The following is a 17830-nucleotide window of genomic DNA, read 5'->3' on the forward strand; positions in this document are numbered from 1 at the left end:
GAAGCAGAAAGTGGAATAGAGAACATAAATTGAGATTAAAATATAAAATACAGGGGAAAAAGTCATGAAAATGAGTTATATCTTAGAAAGTCAAGAAAAAGTTTTGGGAATTTCTCTATAGTGAATAGATTTTTTTATTTATTTATTTATTTTTTTTTTAGTTATGCTTTTCTGTAAAATGTCATTGGCTCTTCGTGAGTGCGATCTCTGTAAAATCATTTTTTAATTTTTCCAGTAATTCAAACGACTGAAACAATTATAGAAATGAATTGAAAAACGATATCTGAATATGTGCCTTTTTGTTAAATTAAGAATTAGAAACTGAAAGCAAATTAATTGGTCTGCACTTCAGTTAAAAGAGCACTTAGGAATGTTTTAGATGGTATTCTTTCAAAGACTTACACAGACTTATGAAATAGTACAATTCTTAGTACCCTTTATCCACTCAGAGTGAGATTTCATGTTCATACAGGTATGTAGGTTGAAGCTGCAACAAATCTTAAGTCTGTTACCACTCAAATGTAATTTCCAGATTATTGTGTTAATAACTTATTAAGCCCGCCCCCTTTCCACTCTTCCGAATTTTGTCATCTAACTTCCTGTTTGTATTGACCAAAATGGATTATGTGTGGGAGCACAGAAAGTATTTTTCATCAAGAGTTGATGTTATGAGTCTACAGCACCCCTTTACTACTTGAAAATGCTCGTGAGTTTTCTGTCACTGTACAAGTTTGTTTTACAACACTCACGAAGGTAAATTGGACCTGCAGATCACATTCAGACAGGTATGACACACTGCACTTTTTCATAAGCGTTTCATTGTTATACGTGTAACTGTTTAATTTTTTAGTTTTCAACTTGTTAATAATTTGTGATAAAATATTAGTTGACATTAAATTTCAAACAGTGACAGCTCGTATTATTACACATGCAAGTTAATAACATTAAACAAAATTACAATTGTACTTTTTAAAATTAATTTGTCACCCTACATTTTTAGAGGCTTAAATGTGATTAAATGTTGTTGATGCATATGAAATAAACATACACTTTCATATGTATATGTGCGTATAAATATAGTTGCACCCTTCCTCGGTCCTGGTTTAACAACAAAAAAAAAAAAAAATCTGCCCACCTTAACAATGGCTGTCTCGTTTGGAAGGATGCGTCCTTTGAAGGCTGCAGTATACCGGATGTCCTCCTTTAAACAAGTCTCGTTTAAACCAGGCGGACTTCGTAGGACGAACGGAAACAGAACGTAACATGGTTGCTATGACAGCACGCCACTCTTTAACAAGCACGAGCGCTTTGAATGAGAAGGGAACAAAGTCCCTTTAGAAGGGAATGTATGAGGTACATTTTAGGAGAGTTATAATGATGTAGATAGAAAAGAAAATAGATTTTACAGGTGTACTTTTAGTCTAATACTTTATTTTAAATATATATTAATATAATTATATATATATTATATAGTCTGCACCCATCTACTGAGGTACTTCAACTTGGGAATTAACATTATTTGCGTTTGAACATCATATTTACATATAACATTTTTTTTTTAGACATTTCCGTTGACGCAAAGAATTGTGGGTTGTGAGTGCCCACGAAGGATACACCTCATGCGTCCTCCGAATTCCCGTGAAAGAAGATCGCATTTTAAGTGTCCTACTCGCTTTTCTGAAACAAGACAGCCTCGATGACGTATGCGGCCGACAAACGCGACCGCCGAAGGACTCAGCCTTCCAAACGAGACAGCCAATAACACGATGGGTGAATGACACGAAAATATGGCCAGAGGTTTCTTACAGAGATATTCTTAATGACTTTGTGTTGTCTCTTGGAGTTTCATGAGCACAGAGGCACATCAGTACATCCACAGAGTGAATGTAAGATCTTGTGTGTTTATGAATGAAGTACTCATGTTTTAAAATCTCCCCACTCTGCTTCCAGTTTTTATGACATCCCCTGAACACTTTAAAATACTCAACATTTGACAACTCTATATCCTGTAAATCCACTTCACTAGCTAATTACACTTTGACATCAACACCATAAATATCTATATAGAACCGCTAGAACAGAAGTTCCGAGACAAAATTTCCAAGATGGCTGCGCGCAAGGTTCTCTGGCGCATAAGGTAACTTAAAGGTGCTGTAAGCGAATTCAGCGTTCTGAAGCTCTCACGTGACTGAGCCGTTGAATTAGCCACGCCCCTAATCACAAAACCCCGCCCTCCAAGTATAATTTTGAGACAAACTGAGCAAAACAGCAGCATTGTTCGTTCCTGTGGTTGTCAAATTGAACAGTGGCACAATAGCGCCCTCAACTGACAAACATTATGAATCATGGCCTCAATGATCCGCTTCAAATGAGAACGAACAAAATGATTGACAGGTGAAAAGCGTCACTGTCCCCGACACACTTCTGTTTGCTGTTTACAAAGTGTACAGCTGTCACAGAGACCGGTGATATATCTCACAAACTTGTTTCATTAATATCTTTAAGGGAGCAAGAACAGTTTTTGCATAGTTTTCCATGAAGTCTGAGAAAATAGGAAGAGTCACTCTTTATTACATATATTTTCATATTGGTGTCAGAAGGGGGAACATACTTTATTTTGGACAGAAAAACATGGACCGAGACAAACTCCAAAAGGTCTTAGTATGATGAGTACCTTTATTGGGAAATCCAAGTTTAGGAAGATTTTATTTGAACATGTTTGAACAGACTTAATGGTGACGTCACAAAGGCGCGTATGAACGCTCTCTTCCTGATGAGATACTTCTGTAATTATCACAGCTCACGGATATACGCGAAACAATACCTCAAGTTCTAAATTACGCAAACACTGAACAACTGGACATGGACCAGCATAATTTCGGAATCACAATGGCTGTTGTCACTTTGTTTTGGGGATTTGTTGGTGGACTTGTCCCGTGGTTTATTCCGAAAGGGCCAAACAGAGGGTATGCGTTGTTAAATGTCAAGTGAAAGTTGTTTTGTTCACTTTAAAGTGGTCTCTATTTTGTTTTCTGTGCATTAAACGCAATACAATTATTACTGAAATTGTGATAGTGTTTTGAAAGATGATGAGGAACAGGAAAGTTTGTAACAAACAAAGTATTTCCCGAAATCTTGTTTTTATGGTATTCATTAGGAATTCAGTATAGCCTATTACTGTATCACATTTGATAATTGACAGTTATCCGGGAAAAATAAAGTCACTCGAACTCTATAGTTTGAATTTCCTGTCCATATCAACGTAGTATCATGTTTACGTCCAAGGAAAGATGTGTAATGACGATTTCAGACTTGAAGCAGACTTTCAACTGAGGCTGAGGCATTGTAAAGTCACTGTGACATCACATAAAATTCCATAAACATTCCTGTTTGTGATATCAAGGAGGATCAATATGAAATACTGAATGCAAATAATAACATGCCGAATCTACGCCTATACAAAAGAGATACATATTTAGTGAAAATTGACTTGGGTTCAGATTTAACATTTATAATATAACAAATTATTATAATATAAATGATTATTAATGTATGAAATCTGAATTTATTTAATAGATATGTATAATTATATTAAATTACTTAGTAAATGTAAGTAAATATATAAAAACTACATCATAGGTGATATTTGCAAATGATACATTGTCTGTTGTGTACGTGTATAAGAATTGGTCAATTGCAGCATGCATTGTTGTATGTTCTGGATATAGAGGATCAAATATGACAAAATTAAAAATAAATGAATAAATGTAATTGCAAATCAATGTAAACAATGACAAAAGTGTACATAGAAATAAATATATATATATTTTTTTAATGTGACAAATAGTTATATACTTTTGTTTCCTTATTTATGTATTTATACATTTATATATTTTCACATTTATTTTATATTTGTATATTTGTTTCCTCATTTATTTATACAAGTCTATATTTTCAAATGTATTTATTGCCACATTTATTTATTTCTACATTTATTGATTCCCACATTTATTTGTTGTCCATAAGGTAATGAGGAGGCGTGTTTTCTACTTCAGGCATAGCTATCCAGCTCAGAGTGCTCCAGAGTGAAGCTTAAAGGCAACAGTGACATCTTTTTGAGTCTACAGACTTGAAATATAGTCACAGATGGGCATGGACGTGCATTTAGAAATTATAATATACCTGTAAATGTGTAAATAAATAAATGTGAAAATATATACATGTATATATAAACGTTTAAATACTAAACGTATAAATAAATACACAAGGAAATAAATGCATGTGGAAAATGAATGTATAAATGCATAAATAAGGAAATAAAAGTGTAAATATAACCATATATGTCACAATTAAAAACGTATATATTTATTTCAATGTACACTTTTTTCATTTTTTAAATGTATTTACACACACACACACACACAGAGCTCTGGAAAATTAAGAGACCACTGCAAAATTATCAGTTTCTCTGGATTTACTGTTTATAGGTATGTGTTTGAGTAACATGAACATTTGTTTTATTCTATAAAGTACTGACAACATTTCTCCCAAATTCCAAATAAAAATATTGTCATTTAGAGCATTTATTTGTAGAAAATGACAACTGGTCAAAATAACAAAAAAGATGCAGTGTTTTCAGACCTTGAATAATGCAAAGAAAACAAGTTCATATTAATTTTTAAACAACACAATACTAATGCAAGCATACTTGGCAATAAAGCTGATTCTGATAATGTTTTAAGGATCAGAGGATCAGTGATGATCTGGGGGTGCTTCAGCAAGGCTGGAATCAGGCAGATTCATCTTTGTGAAGGACACATGAATCAAGGCACATTGGGGCTCTAGTGGCTATAGGCAGCACTTCAGCACATAACATACACAACACATTACAGTATAAATCATTTTGCATCACCTTGCCGGACAGCGAAAGAGGCATTTAATAGGTCCTGATTTCCTTCTCTCACCCTCTGTGCAGAACAAGCTGAATTCCACTATATTATCTATGCTGATGAAAGTGGTTAGGAAATGTTTTCTATTGCTATAGTTCACTCTGCTTGCTCTGTAAAGTTATGTTGTTAGGGTTATAAAGAGCGCATTAATATTGAACGGTGATTAAAAAAACTGACCGGAACTACCTGTGAATTCAGCGGGTTGAACAGCATGCATTCCAGCCAATAAGAATCAAATATTTGAACAGACCATGGTGTATATATATATATATTCATATTCATACTTTGTCCACCACAATTATATAGATGAATTTATTAATGTGCAAGAACTCTCTAAAGAGTAAAAAAATAATCTGAATATGTTTGTCTCCCACAGTGTCATCGTAACCATGCTTGTGTTTACAGCAGTTTGCTGCTACTTGTTGTAAGTATGAAGTCTTTCTCCTCACAGAAATAATTCAAATATTGCATATAGAGGAAGCCAGATATTGCGTCCAACTGCTTAAGAGAATAAAGTTTTATCAATGCACTAATATCAAAGTTGAAGATTTTCAACATTAAATGATCTATTTTATTCACAACTGCTTCAATCCAAATTATAGTACCTACAGTAGGTTCTGTTCATACTTTGAGGGATTATATTTCTAATTTGGACACTTTAAAGGGTAAAAAAAATAAATAAATGAATGACCACTAGGTACATGAAAATTGCTTATATAAGATACTTACATAACTCATTTTCATTTCCATTTCCATTGTATCTTTCTTTTTTTCTCTCCTTGATATCACAAAGAACAGAAGAGGGTGCTGTTTTAAAATGTAAAGATTTCTCTATACTTAGTTTCCTAAGCTTGTGAAAAACAAAAAGGCCTTTTGTGTTAAAACGCTATTAGAAACTACGGTGTTTCTTAGGAGAATGAACTATTTGACCTCTGTCTACAGATATAGCAGTTTTCAGATGAATACAGTGAACAATACACCAAATCTTGTGTTTTTACTCAGAGGATGCCACACAGTGCTCTCTTTTTTATTTATTTTTTAAACTGGAAAAATAATAACAATATATGCTTTCTATGATACATAATGGGCTTCTGTATGTTGAATAAGAAATTATAATATGTATATATTTAATATATTTAATATTCTACTATTTCCAAATACAGTATGCTGTTGTTTTCTAGTATGTTCCATGCAGTTTCTGTACTGCACTGCTCTTTTATTTTCTGTCCTGTCCATGTGCTGATATTCTGCATGCGTTGAGGTAGATAGATACCCATGCATCAAACTTCAAATGCAAGCAGATATCCTGCCAGCCCTGACAGCTGAACTGATTAAAGAACAGTCTATCTTGCACAAGCAGATCCAGGAAACGGCATGAACACACAGCGGACCCTTTTCCCTATTCAGTAGTGCGCAGAATCTATTTACATAGCAACGTGTTTATAAATATTGAGCCCATTTCAGAACCATATCTGATTGTCATTGTGCCACTGTGTTCACAAATTCCTTGGTCAGTCCAGACATGAAAAGATAGATATCCTTTATGCAGGAACAAGTTTGGTAAATGTGTTCTATAAATAGGCACAGGTTAAATTGGCTTTCCAAATGATATGTCACACTTGATGTTTGAAAGGCGTGTATCTCCTCATCTATTTTATAAAGCAAGCAGAGGTGTAGGAATAGAAGATTTCTAACAGATGTTCAGTGTGCAGCCATACTGGGTGCAGGGGAAGGCAGTCATTCTAGAAAACTCTTTGGCACTTTTCCAAAGCATGTAAAGTTATTTCATTTTCTTGCCAATTTACACCTGAATCTTTACCTTCATGATATATCATTTTGAAAAGCAGTGGCCCAAAAAAGTATTTAGACACTGTTTAATACAAGTTAAGCTCAATCGACAGCATTTGTGGTATAATATTGATAACCAAAAAAGATTATTTTGACTAGTCCCCTTTTCTTTAAAAAAAGCCAAAAGTCGGGCCTGGGTAGCTCAGTGGTAAAAGACGCTGGCTACTACCCCTGGAGTTCGCTAGTTCGAATCCCAGGGTGTGCTGAGTGACTCCAGCCAGGTCTCCTAAGCAACCAAATTGGCTGGTTGCTAGGGAGGGTAGAGTCACATGGGGTAACCTCCTTGTGGTCGCTATAATGTGGTTTGTTCTCAGTGGGGTGCGTTGTGAGTTGAGCATGGATGCCACAGTGGATGGCATGAAGCCTCCACACGCACTATGTCTCCACACGCGGATTCGTCTTCCGCCACCCAGACTGAGGTGAATCACTACGTGACCACAAGGACTTAAAAGCGCATTGGGAATTGGGCATTCCAAATTGGGTGGAAAAAAAAAAGCAAAAAGTCGAAGCTACAGTGAGGCAAATGGAAGTCAGTGGGGCCAATCTGTAAATGTTAAAATACTCACTGTTTCAAAAGTATAGCCAAAAGTCGTAAAGAATATGTATGTTAACATGATTTTAGTGTGATAAAATCACTAACTAACTTTCTGTGTAAAGTTATGGCCAATTTTACAACTTAGTTGCCATGGCGATGTACTGTAAACCCTAAACCTCTTAAATAACTGTAAAAATTACGATTTAAACAACTTTACAGCTCAAGTAACACATGATGATGTTTTAACAAAGGAATTAATGTGTGCTTTTATAAAATTATAAGCTTCACATTTCTGCCTTTTAAACCCTCCAAAAATTGGCCCCATTCACTTCCATTGTAAGTACTTCATTGTAACTCCCATTTTTGTTTTGTTTTTAAAGAAAAACAAACGGATGAGTCGAAATAATTTTTTGTGGTAATCAGCATTATGTGACAAATGCTGCTGACTGACCCAGGGGTGGAGTTAGCACTAGGCAAAAGTAGGCATCCGCCTAGCAGAATCCAAGGGCCCCCTAAATATACAAATAATATGCTTTGTCATTAATGCTAAATAACGTGTGCTGAAATTTTAAATATCACTATTACAACACTGATATGATTGATGTTGCTGTTATCTTCAGCACCATCAATGCAAGCAACCCCCTTCCCCCTCAGATCAGGCTGTAATGGAATATTCCAAGGCTTTTATGCATCTACATGAGTTCGTAAACAGGTGAAAGTGAGTCAAACCACTCAGACAGTTTCGTGTGATATCACTGTATACTCTGTTGCAAGATAAGCTACATTGTTGCTAGTTCAGTTTGGTTTGAATTTGCAGAGAGAAAAAATGTAAATGGAATCCAGACTTCCTAAGGTTACACTGTCTTTCCAAACAGATCAGATTGCTGCACAGCCAGCAATGCCACCGCTTCCATGAGCAGAGCACTCATTATAGTCACCAATACACAGTGTTGATGATGATTATGATCTGGCCATTGACACTTGTAAAGAACAAAAATAAAAAAATTCTCAGACTGTTGACGTGTTTGAGCCTTATTTAGCAGCGTAAATCTAGCAAACTTTTTTATGTTTTCACATTTAAAATTTGATCAAAGCCTTCTGGAAACATGCAAAGAGAGAGATTGAGAAAGAAAAAGGGTACTGTAGTGGTATGTATTGTAGTTCATAGTAGCCAGATTGTGTTTTTTTTTTTTATAATGTGTTGTCAGACATTATTATTCACTCCTTTTTAGAAAGTTGGCACAACCAGGGAGGAAAGACACAACCGCGGACACATTTTTGCTTGCTGTTTGCACAGTCTAGTGCTGTCACAGAGGCCGATGAGGTATCTCAGGACACTTACTGTATTTCAGTGATATCTTTCAGGACGTAGGAATATTTTCTCCATACCATTCTAAATAATAATAATAATAATAATAATAATAATAATAATAATAATAATAAAAAGGCTTACAGCACCTTTAAGAGAAAACTGATGTAAATGTGTGTCATTGAAGAGGGCCCCATTCCTGTACTTTGCCTAGGGCCCCCAAATCACTAAATCCACCCCTGGATTGAATTTAATGGAATATGTTAACATAACTCTATCCGCCCCTGGATTGAGCTTAAATGGAATAAAGCCAATGTAAACATTATACGTGCTAACATAATTTTAGTGTGCTAAAATCTGTGTAAAGTTATATTCAATTTTACAACTTCGTTGCCATGACGACGGAACACCGGTAAAATCTACAAGCGAATTTATCACTAAAATAATGTAGAACAGAGAATTTATCACACTAGAGTTATGTTAACATGTATAATGTTTATGTCTTTTGGCTACACTTTTGAAACAGTGTGTATTTAAATATTTATGTACTAGCCCCACTTCCATTGTAAGTGCCTTACTGTAACCGTGAATGTTGCACTAACATTACACAACTGTCCAAATTGTTTGGTAAAATGTTTAATTTTTACTAACTTTTACCTACTTATTAAAATCACTTGAAATGGGTACTTTTTTTTTTTTGTTATTAACATTTTTATTGATTCATAAATTAACACAAAGAAAAAAACAACATATATATATTGAATCAATCACTTTATACATTAAACCCCCACTATATCCCCTCCCCCTACCAAACTCCCACCCCACCCTGACCCCCCCACGAACACCCCTGTGGTCAATAGAATATAGACACACACACACACACACACACACACACACACACACACACACAAAAACTAAAACAACAACAACAAAAAAAAGAAAATACAATAATCAAGTATAATAATAATAATTAAAAAAAATATATTAAAAAAAAATAATTAAAAAAACTCTAAATTACTCCCTCCACTGCCCCTCCTCGAGATTCCCCCAAAAATGTTAAGTAATTGGCTCATTTCTTATTGTAAAAATCCCTAACTCCCATCCTTCTGCTCGACCCCTCTCGAAGGCAGCCACCCTCCCCATCTCCGCACACCACTCCGGGAATGACGGTGCTCCATCCGACTTCCAACTCCTCAAAATAACCTGCCTACCAATCATCACACTGGTCAAAACCCAGTCCTTCACGTGCTTATCCTCCAAATCCATGACCTCCCAATCTCCCAAAATACAGAGTCTGGGGTAGAACGAGAACTGAGTGCCCAGCATACCACACACAAAACTTTGCACCTTCAGCCAATATTCTTGGATCTTACGACACTCCCAAAAAACATGGGTGGTGTCTCCATCTTCAGAATGGCATCGCCAGCAGATGGGTGTGTCCTTAAGACCAAGCCTATACAATCTAGAGGGGGTCCAATAAAATCTATGTAAAATCTTAAATTGCATAAGGCGAACCCTTGCATCTCTAGATGCAGACTTGATGTTTTTCAGAATCCTAGCCCACACTCCCTCCTCCAATTACAAATATAAATCTTCCTCCCACAATCTTTTGAGAGAATTTAAAGCTCTGTCCCCCAGACTCTGAATTAGCAGGGAGTAATACACTGATGCCTCATGACCCTTCCCAAAAGCAGCAGTCACCACTCCCAGAGTATCTGCCGCTCTAGGGGGGTGTGTGCTACTCCCAAAAACAGTGCAGAGCAGGTGGCGCAGCTGTAAATAGTTATAAAATTGAGATCTGGGAATCCCAAAATGCTGAATCAAATTTTCAAAAGATCTCAACACACCACTCTTATACAGGTCACCGAGTGTAGTAACCCCCCTCACAATCCAATCTGACCAACAGAAAGGGGACTTATTAATACATAGTTTAGGGTTCAGCCATATGCTCGAAGCAACATTAAATAAATATCCGAGTTAAACACTCTGGACACCTTTGTCCATATCGAGTGTAAATGCGAGATAACGGGGTGTGACTAACTTCTCCAGTTAGTTTGATAGAAAGGCTTTGCAGTGGTGAGATAGGATCAAGAACTTCCTTTTCAGTACAAAACCAGGGAGGGGCTCTCTCAGGTGGAAGTGACCAATGAGCCAAATGTCTAAGACCGAATGCATAATAATAAAACAAAATCTTAGGTAGGCCTAGCCCACCTTTGTCAATCGGCCTATGCAACTTACTGAAATGTAATCAGGGACGCTTTGCATTCCAAATGAAGGACTTCGCTATGGTATCAAATTGCTTGAAGTAAGAGAGGGGGACATCTACAGGGAGAGATTGTAGTAGGTAGTTGAATTTTGGAATACAAATCATTTTAATAACATTAACCTTCCCAATCATAGATAAATGTAATGAAGCCCACCTGCCCACATCGCTCAAAAAACTTTTTATTAAAGGGTCAAAATTAACTCTAACTAAATCACATAAATTTGCTGGGAATAAAATACCCAAATACTTAATGCCCTGTTTGGGCCATTGAAATGAACCCGGTTGAAAAGCCGTTACTGGGCAGTACGCAGTCAGAGCCAAAGCTTCGGATTTAGACCAATTAACTCTGTATCCCGAAAATTTAGAAAAGGAATTGATAATTCTGTGGAGACTAGACATAGATCTAGTGGGGTCAGAAACGAATAACAAAATATCATCTGTGTAAAGTAAAAGCTTATGCGCCATACCTCCCGCCACCACCCCTGGAAAATCATCCTCCTTATCGCGGCTGGTAATGGTTCCAGGGCAAGACAGAACAATAATGGGGAAAGAGGGCAACCCTGCCGGGTGCCCCTATCCAGAGTAAAATAATCTGAAATTAATCCATTTGTTTGTTCCTCCGCTACAGAGTGTCTATAAAGTAACTTAATCCATCCAATAAAAGTATTTCCGAACCCATATATTTCCAAAATCTTAAAAAGATAATCCCATTCTACCATATCAAACACCTTTTCGGCATCAAGTGAGATGGCAGCGACCGGAGACTGATCACATAATATTGATGAAACGTCTAATGTTATCAGAAAAGCTGCGGCCCCGAATAAACCCCACCTGATCTATATGTATAAGAGATGTTATAACTTAATCGGGCTGGATCAGGGAAATAAGATGGTAACTTTTACACTCGCTTGTTGAAATGGGTACTTTAAAACCCCTTAAACTCTCCATTCACACATACTGTGGATTAATTGCAAAAAATTGGTCTACATTTTCTAGATGGCAGCAAGCACTAGAAATTTTTTTTTCTCTATCACATTCCATCACAATATACAGATCTGAAATGTAGGTGGCGCTCAAACGCATTTCAGCCGTCAAAGATGTGCTCATCCATAGACATTCAGTCTAATTTTCAGTTCATGCATCATCCTCATTATTTCATCTAATATCTCGGCCTCAGAGTGGACTAGAAGCTCAATCTAACTATCATTAGAAAGCTGTGATATATATAACATTCTAATCAATAGTCGATAACATATATTTCTGGTGATTTGTTTAGCATGCTTTTCCTGCTGGACTGCATATTTGTTCTGGACATCTAAGGTATAACATTGGATTATTTAGCCAAGCAAGCTTCAGACAAGTAGCTATTTGGGGTTTACAGCAGCAGTTATTGGAGCATAAAATAGACATTTTTATTTGATGACTTACAGAAATCATATTTCACTTTGTGATTCTTTTGAAATTATTTCAAACTGTGGTCACATTCCTGAAAATGAGAGCTTTTATTTGATATGTGAATTGTCCATTTATGTGCTATGTTAAGGACTTTTATTTTCATATGAATATTTCTAACCATTACATCTAGGAGGCACTAATTTTCAACTTGAATGTTTTTAGGCCTTATTTTGTTATTTTAAGTACATAAATACATAAGTGATTGTTATCTCTGAAAAGTTCAGATTCTAAACTTTCAAATTATACCTCATATGCCTGTCTTTTATATACAAAGACTTTAACGTTTTAAGTAGGGGTGTGACAAGATATTAAAGCATGACGATATTTCTCGTTGAGGTGAAAAGCTGTCTCACGATATCAGCATGACGGAGTGTGAGGGTGAAATTAGCATAGAAGATGCCCCTGCCACTTTTAAATCATTTGTGTGGCAGCATTTTAGGTACCCGGTGGAATCAGTAAACGGCGACAGAGTGATAGACAAGACATGAAAAAAGGCTGTGTCTCATTTGGAAGGCTGCGTCCTCTGGAGGTCGCATTTGCCGGCCACATACGTCATCGAGGCTGTCTTGTTTAATTTTTTTATTTTTATTTTTTTTGTCTTTCTTTTTCTTATTTTTTATCTATTGTCAATGCCTTTTATGTATATGCACTTACATTTATACAGTTGTTAACCTTTTTTGCATTCTCAAAAAAAAATAAAAATAGCGAGACAGCCTCGATGATGTATGCGGCCGACAAATGCGACCTCCAGAGGACGCATTCTTCCAAACGAGACACAGCCAATATATAAGAACTGTAAGAAAATAGTGCCGTACACCGCGGCTAACACAAGCACTATGCAAAGACACCTACAGAACCACCGCAGCTCTCAACTAAAATCAACCAGGTCTGAAGAGACTCATGTGAAATCATACAGGAGAGAAGCCAGTCAGATGAGTTTGTGGCAAAACCTTTTACAGTGCTTGCATATTGTTCTGTCTTTTACTGCATATGACAATTCATACTCAGAAAGTAGAACTGAAGTGACATTCATTACAAGATGATTAGTTAAAACATTTCTAAATGCATCTGCATTGTTTTGCATTTTGTGACTTTCAGTCGAATAAAAGACTATTTTTCCAGTCATATACACTACCGGTCAAAAGTTTTGAAACTCTTGACTGAAATGTTTCTCATGATCTTAAAAATCTTTTGATCTGAAGGTGTATGCTTAAATGTTTGAAATTAGTTTTGTAGACAAAAATATAATTGTGCCACCATATTCATTTATTTCATTATAAAACTAAAATGTAATGATTAAAAAAAAAGTTTTTGAAATTGATGACTTGGACCAAATAATAAAGAAAAGCAGCCAATAAGTGCCCAACATATATGGGAACTCCTTCAATACTGTTTAAAAAGCATCCCAGGGTGATACCTCAAGAAGTTGGTTGAGAAAATGTCAAGAGTACATGTCTGCAAATTCTAGGCAAAGGGTGACTACTTTGAAGATGCTAAAATATAACACAGTTTTGATTTATTTTGGATTTTGTTTAGTCACAACATAATTCCCATAGTTCCATTTATGTTATTCCATAGTTTTAATGACTTTACTATTATTCTAAAATGTGAAAAAAATTTATAGTTAATAAAGAATGAGTAAGTGTTTCAAAACTTTTGACCGGTAGTGTATATAGTGTTCAAATATCATCTCGTCTCGTTCTTGTGAACCCAGTATCGTGTATCGTCTCGCCTCGTGAGCTAAGTGTATTGTCACACCCCTAGTTTTAAGTGTAAACTTTTTTTGTGATATAGTGCCCCCTATAACATTTGGTAGTTTAAACACTTAAACAATCATTAAATACATCATACAAACCACTGAAAATATACCCCTGGAACACCTGCTATGACTTTCTCAACTTTTGCATCTCTCATTAGTTTGCATCCCTGTATAATATTAAAAAAAAAAAATGGCACATGGTTAGGTTAGAATTTATATAATGAAAAAATTATAACATTATATAATTTGTAACATATAAAGACCAAATACTTTTTGGATGTGCCTCCTTTTATTTTGTGACTGACCAGAATGCCCTGAAGGAGTGCTTTTTGTTTTTTTTTTGCTCATTGACACTTCATACTAGTCACATTGTACATTTTGTCCTTTCATTTTTGTTTTTGTAAAATGTGTTGCCATGATGAAGTGGACCATTCACTCTTTTGGAATCCCAAAGAAAGCAGAGTTTGGCAAGAAAGTGAGGAAGAGTTTTTTGGATTTATTCTGACATCATTGTTCTTGTTCCCTAACAGCTGGTTAATAGCCATCCTGGCCCAGCTGAACCCCTTATTCGGACCAGCACTGAGCAACGACACCATTTGGTACCTGCAGCAGCACTGGCCATAACAGATAGCTCATTCCATGATAAGGACAATGACAAAACTACATTAAAAAGAAAGGAAGACTATGATAATAACAGAGCAAGAAACATTTAGAGGACACATCAAAGTGAACTGATTCTTAGACTTGTATCAGAAATATTGTATATACTGTAGTATATACCACATAGCATGTCCTGTGCTTCCAGAGCGGTAGGTCACACTAACAGCAATAGCTCAAGCTAAACAAAGCTTCTTTCATCTTCTTGTAAGTTTTACTTTTGTTTCCTTCTTGGGAGTAATAGATGCTATTATTTACTAAAAGGCTTGGCGAGCAGCCCAGACCTTGGGAAGATCCAACAAGCAGTGCATCATACAGATTCCTGCTGACGGACCCAAGGCCCTGCACATGGCCCTAAACAAGTAAACAGGCCCTGCCCTCTCATGGAATCCTGTACATGTTTATCTTTGAACACTGGGACATTTTCTCAAACTACATTTTTTTTATTTTTTTATTTGTTTTAGGTATTTTCATATGAATTCATATGTCTAGTTTATGTTAAATAGAGCAAAGATTTTACCATGCAAATATTGACATTTAACGTATGTATTATTTCTTTGCGAGCTGTACTAAACAACCTCTGCCAATGTTTGCAAAAGCTTGAGATGTCATATAAAAAGCTATCACAGTTTGTTTGCTTTTTTTTGCCATGTTACAGCCTGTATATACACTGAAAAAAAAAATGTCAGTAATTTATCAGTAAGAGAATGTAAAAATGCAACAGTTAAAAAAGTTAATTGGTTAACGGGTAGTTTATACTTTAATATATACTGTAACAAATTATCATTTATTTAACAAGACAATACATGTAATTTATGGTAAAATATTGTACAATAATTATTTTTAGATGTAAAAAGTATAATTTTACTGTATTATTAACGATAAAAATTTATATAATGTTTAACAAGAGAATACATGTACTTTTTACAGTAAACTATTGTTAAAATTTCAGTGAAAAACAATAATCAGGAGTTCCCAGAAGTCCCTGCGTGACCAGTCACATCATGTTTCTTCTTATTTTTAATATCAGTTATGTACATTAGGGTGTTTTGTGTTATATTTTATAATGTTTAGTTAATGTTAATTGCATTATTTTAGTGTCATGATGGTGTTTCGTGTTTGTATGAGTGACACTGTGCACTTTCTACATGTGTATTTATTATTGCTTCTGGAAAGGGACACTCTTAATGAACTTTTAAGTCATCATGTGGCCTTTTGTATTTACTACATTGATTAACAAAACATTTTAAAATAAAAAGCAGATTTGTATAGTTCCAGAAGGTTAGTATACCACATTTATATAATTAATAATATAAACGTTAATGAACCGTAAAATATATGGCATCAAAATAACATCCCGTAATGCCAGAAACAAATACATAATAATAAAAACAAATAAAGCTTGGTTTGACAAGAAATATTGCATTTTAGTTTTAAAATAATCTTCAGTGGAAGTCTTTCAATCACATTAGCCCTTAAAGATAATATTAAAGAATGATGTGCATTGTGTTTGTTGTATTAACATTTTGCATTGTTATAATATATATTATTATATTATATACTATGTATTAACATATATTTAAATACAATTATTATTTGTATTAGGATTTCAGCTAAGTTTATACTAACATAAATTGCACCAAGCGGATATTGAATGTTTTCTTTGTTTTTTTGCATGCTGTGCACATCAACCTCTCTCCGTTTTATCAAGTGTTATAAAAAGTTTGAGATCATCTAAAAGGTTTTAGTCATGTAAAGAGCTATTATGAATGCTATTCTCAAGAAGCATCTTCTGTCGTGGACCATGCTTCATTAAAAAAGACCAGTAGATCTCAGAAGACCTACGATCAAGAGTTGTTGCACTGCATAAAGCTGGAAAGTGTTACAAAGTTATCTCGAAGAGCTTAGATATTCATCTGTCCAAACTTAGACAAATTATCTATAAATGGAGATGATTTAGTTCTATGGCTACTCTCCCTAGAAGTGGCCATCCAGCCAAGATGACTCAAAGGGCACACCTCAGAATGGTCAGTGAGGTAAAAAGGTACTCTAGAGTGACAGCTAAAGACTTGAAGGAATCATTGGAACTGGTTAACATCTCTGTTCATGAGTCTGCTCTGCGGAAAACAGTAAACAGCCATGGTGTCAATGGCAGGACACCACGAAAGAAGCCGCTGCTTTCCAACAAAAACATTGCTGCGTGCCTGAAGTTTGCCAAAGATCACCTTGTTACTCCACAACGCTACTGGGAAAATGTTTTGTGGACTGATGAAACTGAGGTTAAATTGTTTGGAAAGAACACGCAGCACTAGGTATGGAGTAAAAAGGGCACCACATACCAACATGAAAACATCATCCCAACGGTGGAGGGAGCATCATGATTTGGGTCTTCTTTGCTGTTTCGAGGCCTGGACCACTTGCCATCATCGAGGGAAAAATTAATTCCCAAGTTTATCAAGATGTCAACAAGCTCAGACCTTAACCCAATAGAGATGCTGTGGAATGACCTCAAGAGAGCCGTTCTCACCATACATCCTAAGAATATGGCTGAGATGAAACTGTTCTGTAAGGAAGAATGGTCCAAAATTCCTTCTGAACATTGTGCAGGTCTAATCCGCAGCTACTGGAAACAATTGGTTGAGGTTACTGCTGCCAAAGGAGGTTCGATCAGTTATTAAATCCATCAGTTCACTTACTTTTGTTTAATGGGATGTGTTTAATAAAGACATGAAAGATTATAATTGTTTGTGTGTTGTTAGCTTAAGCACATTGTGTTTGTCAATCCTTGTGACTTTGATGAAGATGAGATCACATTTTATGAGCAGATTAATGCAGAAAACCAGCTAATTCCAAAGGGTTCACATACTTTTACTTGACACTGTAGCAAGAACCTACACATTGGTTTGAGTAATAGTTTTGCAGTTTAGTTATAAAATATTAATTTAATATTAATATTTTGGTACAGTGTTTTCACATTTATTATAATTATTATTTATTTTTTCCTCAAAAACCTATATCTTGTTATTGATTTTATTAAAATTGATCTTGTTAT

The 17830-nt window shown here is 35.4% G+C and overlaps 1 protein-coding gene across 1 annotated transcript; it reads left to right on the plus strand.

Annotated features, from left to right (window-relative positions):
• The first annotated feature begins 2470 nt into the window (after nt 1–2470).
• On the plus strand, nt 2471–17582 carry LOC127428843 (V-type proton ATPase subunit e 1-like). The gene is made up of 3 exons (XM_051677481.1): nt 2471–2966; nt 5326–5373; nt 14652–17582. The coding sequence occupies exons 1-3, from the start codon at nt 2863–2865 to the stop codon at nt 14743–14745; spliced, it is 246 nt and encodes an 81-aa protein (XP_051533441.1). The 5' UTR covers nt 2471–2862; the 3' UTR covers nt 14746–17582.
• The last annotated feature ends 248 nt before the right edge of the window (nt 17583–17830 follow it).

This window comes from Myxocyprinus asiaticus, chromosome 38, assembly GCF_019703515.2.
Source record: "Myxocyprinus asiaticus isolate MX2 ecotype Aquarium Trade chromosome 38, UBuf_Myxa_2, whole genome shotgun sequence".
Lineage (NCBI taxonomy): Eukaryota > Metazoa > Chordata > Actinopteri > Cypriniformes > Catostomidae > Myxocyprinus > Myxocyprinus asiaticus.